The 7,721-nt window shown below is 43.3% G+C and overlaps 1 protein-coding gene across 4 annotated transcripts in view; it reads right to left on the bottom strand.

Annotated features, from left to right (window-relative positions):
* Window positions 1-3,986: 3,986 nt before the first annotated feature.
* NAIP (NLR family apoptosis inhibitory protein) overlaps window positions 3,987-7,721 on the bottom strand; it is a 35,264-nt gene continuing 31,529 nt past the window's right edge. For 2 of the 4 annotated variants that reach the window (XM_058557131.1, XM_058557425.1), the window contains one exon: window positions 3,987-4,506. In XM_058557131.1, coding sequence (XP_058413114.1) covers window positions 4,142-4,506 — 365 coding nt within the window. In that variant the 3' untranslated portion in view covers window positions 3,987-4,141. Of the gene's footprint in view, window positions 4,507-5,096; window positions 5,411-6,243; window positions 6,384-7,721 lie in introns of those variants that run through there. The other 2 variants (XM_058557308.1, XM_058557221.1) reach the window with 2 other exon arrangements.

The following is a 7,721-nucleotide window of genomic DNA, read 5'->3' as shown; positions in this document are numbered from 1 at the left end:
ATATTTGTTCAACTTTGTCTATGTGCTAGGCACTCTTCTGGGGGCTTGGGAGACAGCAGTGAACAAAACAGATGCAAGTCCTGTGCACAGTGGTGGGAACCAGCCGGAAATAAGTGACATTCACAAGGCAGCAGCCAGTGATGCGTGCTGTGGAGAGAAGTGAGGCAGGGACAGGAGTTGTGCACAGTGAGATTGGAATTGGGGATGCTTTTTAAAAAAGAGTGGTCAGGGAACTCCTCACCGTGGTGACATTTGAGCAGAGATCTGAAGGAAACAAGAGCCATTCACGGAAGTAGAGGGAGAACCTCCCATGCAAAGGAAATGACAGGTGCAAAGGCCCTGAGACAAGAGCATGTTTAGCATGTTCAGGGAACAGCAAAGAAACCAGCATGGCTGGAGTAGAAGTGAGCAGGAAGGAGAGAGCAGAGATGGAGGTGAGAGAGACAGCCAGGGGTTAGGTCATATGTATGCCATTGTAAGGTCTTCAGCATTTACTTTGAGCTGGGAATCGATTGAAGTTTTGAACCAAAGGTGTAGCACGATCTGGTTTATAAAAAGAGTCTTAAAAGAGCCTTCTGACTGCTATGTTGAAAATAGACCATAAGTTTCAAGGGTGAAAGCAGGCCAACGAGTTGGGTCCAACGGGTAGTGTGATGGATCTGAGTGTATTTTGCAAGTGGAGCTCAGGATTTGCCAGTAGATTACATGTGGAGTATGAAAGAGAAGAGTCAAGGATGACTCCCAAGGTTTTTGGCCTAAGCAAGTGGAAGAATGAAGTAATGAGATGGAGAAGTCTGCACGCAGAGTACTTTTGTGGAAAAGACGGATAGCAGTTTGGTTTGGACGTGAAATTTGAGATACCTATTAATAGGAGTTTGACATGAGTAAAGAGTTCAGGGAGGTCTGGGCTAGAGATGAAAATTCAGACGTTAGTGTAAACGTGGAGCCATTCAACAGGATGAGATAGCTGAGGAAGTGCATTTAAGTAGAGCTATCAGAGAACCTTGGGGCACTCTGGGTGTTTAGAGATAGGAGGAGAAGCAGTAAAGGAGACAGGGAGGACTCCCAGGTAGCGGAGAGGAGACCTAGGAGGGACGCCTGGAGGCCACTTGAAGCAAGTGTTCTGAGGAGGGTGATGGGCCAAGTGAGAGCTAGCTGGAGGTCAGATGCTGCTGACAGGAGGAGCATTGAGAAGCAGTCACTGCGTTAGCAATGTGGAGATCGTTGGTGACCCTCAGAAGAGCTGTCTTGGTGGAATGGGGGAGCTGAAAATCTGCTGGGAGAGGATACAGGGAAGAACAGTTGAAGACGGCACATGTGAACAACTCTTTCAAGGAATTTAGTATTCTGAATTTTTGTTATATTTGGTATTAGTAAAGTCACATTTGGTATAGCTTTGTTTTAGAAAGTTTTTGTAAATCTTAGCTGTGTACATGTATTTAAGTGTGTGTGTAAATTTTTTATGTAAAATTTATTTCTTACTGTGGGTTATGGTAAAAAAACAAGAAAGTTCAGGGAACATTGAGAAAAGAGGTTGAGGATATACGAGATGTTACTCCTGTGGACACAGTGGCAGGATTTAGGGAGTTGGCACGAGTGGGGTATGTGATCAGAAAGGGGAAGTTTAGAAACATAAGGGGGAGCACCAGGGCAGTGAGGGTGACCTGGGTCCTGTGGAGACTGAACGGCTCCTGGGATGAAGGGCATGGAGATCTTACGACCCAAAAGTACTTCGTCATGGAAATAATCCATCTTTGTAAAGGGCCAAATTATTTTAGCTTTGTGGGCCACTGATGGTCTCTGTTGCATATATTTTTTTAAACCTTTAAAAATGTAAAAACCATTCCCAGCTCATAGGCTGTACACGCTGTGGCTGTACTTTGATGCCCCTGCTTTATACTCGAAGCCCTGAGATGATGCTCTGGACGAATAATCTGTGTGGAGTTAGTTTTTAAAGTATCATTTTTAATAGTATGTGCACATTGGACAATTCAGATGGTACACGAGGATATGCAGGGAAAAAAAGGCAAACCCCTCCCTCCTCTGCTCACTAGCTATCCTGGACCCCTCCCTGAAGTCAGTCGTCATTACCAGTTTCCTGCATGACATTTAAGAAATTTCCTGTGGCTGTATAAACATGCACGTGCATATGTCCTATCAATCTGAAGAAATTTAACTAGGGTCCTTTTTTGTTTAGGTCTGAACTATTAAATGTAATATGTAATACTTGTACCAGTTATCAAGTTATAGCCTGTCCTGTCCAAATCCAGCCTTCAATGCCAACTCTGCAGTAATGGGTCTGGGCCTTGTAAGTATCTTCTCCCTGTCAGCAGGCACAGTGGAAAGCTTTGTCGGTAGAGGGTGCTGTGAGACACCGGAGGAGCAAGGGCGGCTTTTCCTGGTTCCAGGTGACCCTCCAGCAGAGCCCTGCAGCCCCCACTCCAACTGGGCACACCTTGTGCAGTGCCTGGCTTTAGCAGGACCCAGGGGCCAGTAGCACGGGGCACCCCCACGCTCTCACCTCCTTGGGCTACAACTCTGAGGCCTCAGCAAATCTCTCTGTGGTTCACACTGTACCCTCTCCATCGTGGTCTGGATCTCAGCCCTGGGGTTCCTCCTTTGGCTGCTGTCTCAGCCTAGGGTGAAAAGCCTGCAGGCTGTTCTCTGCCTCCACTTAGAGCTCTCCTAACTCCTCACTTACTTACCCCACCCATCCCCATTACTCCAGTCCCGTTAACAGTTAAGTCTATAGTAAACATTCCCCGTTCAAATTACTATGGTTTCTGTCTCCTGATTGGACTCTAATACTTAAAACTTTTTTGATTACAAAAGTATTAGATGTAAAATCAGACAAGCCAGGTGATAACCTATCTCCCCTTCTGGTACTCTCCCCCTCCAGAGGCAGCCCCTGCTGATGCTATAAATGCTGAACTAGTTTTGTATTTTAAGTGTAAAAATAACACAGGCACTTGTAAAACAAAAAGCAGTATAAAAAAGGAGAAGGTAAAAGAATGCCTTCCTAGAGTTAGCCACTGTTAACATTTGCTGGTGTAGACTTCCAGAAATTCTTAATGCAACTAGCGACATGAGAGTGTATTTTTTAAACAAATGGGATCGTACCATACGTATATATGTATTGACTTTTTCCTTGGTAAAAATAAAATTTAGGGGGAAAGAATGGTTATTTTCCAGCCTATACTAGCATCATGAATTTGGAATGGGCTTCTAGCCATTCAGAAGACTCTGCTGCTTAACTGGTAAGGGAGCAATTCTTGACATGTAGATGTAGAATCCTTGAACAACGTGAAGTCACTAACAGACAAATTGTGTTCTCCCTGAGCAGACTGGATTCATACGAAAGTTCCAAGACCATTATAAATGCATATGTTGAACTCTCAAACACGTGGTTATCTAAAAAAAAGCATTGATACTCAGTATTCTGGAAAACACAAATTTAGCTAATCTCCAGTAATGCTAAATTCTACTCTGTATTTTTTGCTTATACATAAGTGATGAGTCAAAAGCCTCTGGAATAAAAGCATTTTTCCCTAGATCCTATTTCTTTACATTGGCAATGGATAAAGAGAAGCTGTAAGTAAACTCGACTATACTGAAGTTAACTAAATATACAAAACAGACCCTAGAAGGATTAAGGAATAGCTCTTGGTCCAGAAAAGATCATCTGGACCCCCGGTGTTATGGTGAGCTCTTATTTCACCGTCTGTGGAACTGATTCAGCCCTTAAGTTAGCCGTTCCGTGTATGACTTGAATACTTGCACATTGTGGCTTTAAGATACATCAGTGCGCCTCTCCCCACCCACTCCCTGAGGCCTTGTCCGTTACTCTCCACCACAGTTACCCTGAAAACCTGATACCGAGCCCGGATAACAGAGGGTCAGCTGTAGAAACTTGACTGAAGCACTGATCTGTAGTTGCTTATTCAGGGACTCAAAGGTGCAGGTAATAATCTAATCCTTAAGCTCAGTGATGTGTAAGCAAAGTGTTTGGTTTCTTTATTACATGCCCTACACATTGTATAAATATTTTGTATGCAATATTTAATAAAATGTTTTTGGGTAATTAAACTTTTAGAATTGTTGACAAAAATTTCCTTGATTCAGCAGTTTTTAGCTAACTCTTCTATTTCTGAATGATTGGAGAGAATGGCAGTACCCATTTCCAGTGAATGATTAAGTATTTAGACTGAGGATGTCTTTCTTTCACGGCTGTAAGCAGTGCGACGTCCTCTGCATCCAGGAGCCAGCTTAACATGCTCAGTCTGGTGAGGCTCGGCAGGCGTGACACACATTGACTCAGAGCCTTGACTGTCACGGCCTGAGCTTTGATACATTCCGTGAAGTGCCTGGAAATAATCAACTCTTGCAAGTGTGGTAGGTTGTCCAGGGCTTGAAAGAAGTTTCTGTATCCTTCCTCTGTAATCTTGTGATTGATCTCAAGATCTAAGTTCTCGAGTTTCTGGAAACCTCCATTGATTGCTACCTTGGCTATAAAAAGCAAAATATTCATGACAATGGAATCATAAGGACTTCTGTTTCAGTAACGGTAGACTAGGTTATTTGAACCAACCCCTCTCCCATCACCACCACCACTGAAAGTAGACAATGTTCAATATAGTATTTTTTAGATATCTTCTTAAAAGTCCCAAAGAGCTGGTAAGTTAATAAGGAACTACCTGGCTAAAACCCACAGGAAAAGCAGAAATGGGAGAAGTAAGGCTAAGCCCTAGGGCACTGAAACCGCTTTTACTAGGAGGGTTTTGCCCTTCTGTGCCCTTCTGGGCTTCTCTTTCGCTTTCACAGGAGGACAGCGTCAAGGCACAACATGGCTAAGAAACAGGCTGAGTGACAAGGGACGTCAGAGATTGAGGCAACCATGTCTCCCCTTTACAGAGAGAAGGATGTGACACTCCTCAAACTGTCTTCTCACCGTCTCCTTCTGTGCACTCCACTTGTTGCCCAGGAGGGCCCTTCCTGTCATTGAGACTGAGGGCTCTGAAGGATGTGGGGCCTGGGCACTTAACAGGAAGTTCTCAATGTGGGTCGACTTCACTTTGGAAGTGGATACCTAGCCAGGTTTTTGTTTTTAATTGCTAAGTCTCTTTATCCTAATTTGCGCAAAGGTTAGGTTTGGTTTCACTCTAGAACCCAGGACTGTAGCATGACTAACTTTAGAGGCAGAGGTACTGAGAAAATGTGTTCAGCTGTGTCCTGAGTAGGTCTCTCCAGTAGTAAGCAAGAGATATTTCTCATTCCCCCACAGGAACGACACTTCTGGAGGGACTTGAAGAAAAGTCCAGGCCTTCTACATTCGTTTCCTTCTTTCCTGTTTTCGCCATAACCCCTAGCTCATGTTTGTAGGTCGCTGGCTCTATGACGCGTCTGGTGTCTCCTGCAAGTCAGATTCAAGCGTTACTCACTGCTGGGAGACGGTGGGCTGTCAGCTGTCCACCAAAGCAGCCACAGGGAAGTAAGGCTTCTCTGTTAGTCTGCATGCACTGTGCTCCCGCTCTGCCAGGCCTGCTGCGCTGGGAAGAGGGAGCACCTGCCCCTGGGGCGGACGGACTGGGGTTACTGGTCCCTGGTCCACAGGAGGCTTTGTTTGACCTCATGTGGTGAGAAGATGACCATGCAATAATAATTTGTGTTACACAGGGATGAGAAAGACCATCAAATTTAATGTTACTCAATTCTTCCTCTTAAGGAGGGAGGAAAGAGGCTTTAAGGAAAAGGTCATAGTTGTTTTTAATAACATTTATAAAGTAACAGTGCTGAGCAGTAATGAAGTGAAATGCAGCCTTTGTAACACACCCTACAAAGCCCTTTCCAGTCTTCTCACAGCGTAACTCCTGCCTCTTGTGCAGATGTTCCTCTTTTTTTTTTTAAATCCCTCAAATATGCCTGGTTCTCTGTCACTCCGGGCTATGATACAAATCATTACCTCTATTTGAAATGCTGTCTCAGTCTCTCCCCTCACAGCTGTGCCCGGGCCATTCTGACCTCAGGTCTCAATAGAAATCTCATTTCCTCCCAGAGGCCTTCCCTGACCCCAAATTAGGTAGAGTTCTGCTGTCAGAAGGAGAGGAGAGAGAGAATGAGGGAGAAAGAACTGGGCAGGAGTGATGTGCATATTGGCCAAGAACTTCCCAAAACTGATGCAAGACGTCAAGCCACAGAGTCAGTTGGTTCTACAAACCCAAGCAGAGTAAATACAAAGAAACCCACGCCTAGGCCTCTGAGAGTACAGCTGCCGTCCTAGGCTGCTTGGGCAGCCATAACGAGGCACCCCGTCTCCAATCCAGTGAGAGTGGAGGTTAGGGCTCCAACACGTGAATTGTGAGGGGACACAGTTCAGTCCATAGCAACTGCCAAAAAGTAAAGCAAAGGAAAAACCTTAAAAGCCCCGAGAGTGGGGAAGATACCTCACCTTCAAGGGCACAGCAAAAAGACGGACAGCTGACTAAACAAAAAATGGTGGAAGCTGGAAATGTGAAAGAAAATCAGTGCCAAAACAGAACTCTATACTCACTGAAAAAAGTTATTTCAAAAACGAAGGCAAAATAAGAGACATATCCAGACAAAAAGTGAGAAAATTCATTACCAGCAGACCCACACGAGAGGAACACTCAAGGAGTTCTCGCGGCAGGAGGAGTGTGGTCCCTGGCAGATGAGTAGAAACGCAGGAGAGACTGAGGAGCCCCAGAAACAGCACGTATCTGGGAGTGCTACATAAATAGCTGTTTGCAACAGTAATGTCTCGTGGAGTTTCAGTTTACGTAGAATTAAAACAAATGACAACAACAGTGCAAAAGGCTTGAGGGAGGTAAATAGAATGAAATGTTCTAGAGTCCCTAGCTTGTATTACTGTCTAATAACTCAGGGATGCACATTTGAACATCTAGGATACAACTAAGAGAATATATAACTCAAGATAATAGATGGGGAAGATGGAATAATAAATGAAGCAAGAAAGGTGAAAAAAGGAACATCTTGTGGGACAAATAGCAAATAGACATAAATTCAACTATATAATCAGTACATTAACTATAAATAGATTAATACTCCAATTGAGAGTAAAAGATTAACAGACTGCATTTTTTTAAACCTACCTAATCTTTTTACAAGAAACACACCTAAATAAAGGGCACAGAGAGACTAAAAGTAAAAGGAAGGAAGAACATGAGACACAAACAGCAGAAGGATGCCAGATGGCACAGTGACGTGTGACGAAATGACTGACTTGAAGGTAAGATGCATCACTAGGAATAAAGAGGGCTGATCTGCCAGCAAGATTGAATTCTAAATTGTATGTACCTAGGTTTAAAATACATAAAGCAAAAATAGAACTAAAAAGGAAAGAAGACAAATCAACAATCATAATGGGTGATTTTAACACAGCCTTCCCAGTTATTGATAGCACAAGCAGTCAAAAAAGTCAAAAAAAATTTAACGATTTGAATGGTACTTTTAACACTTGATTTGAACTTCAGAAAACTCATTCTTTGCAAGTGAAAATGGAATATTTACTAAAATTGACTATTTTAGTATGTATTTTGTATTATACTGGCCCGTAATACAAGTCTCAACAGATTTCAAAATTGAAATCATACAGTGTATGTTCTATGATGACAGTGAAATCAAGCTAGAAACCAGGAACAAAAAGATTACTAGACAATCCTCAAATATCTGAAAATTAAGCAACA

This window comes from Diceros bicornis, chromosome 1 (assembly GCF_020826845.1).
Source record: "Diceros bicornis minor isolate mBicDic1 chromosome 1, mDicBic1.mat.cur, whole genome shotgun sequence".
Classification (NCBI taxonomy): domain Eukaryota; kingdom Metazoa; phylum Chordata; class Mammalia; order Perissodactyla; family Rhinocerotidae; genus Diceros; species Diceros bicornis.
Note: the sequence above shows the minus strand (reverse complement) of the source record. Positions and strands in the feature narration are given on the sequence as shown.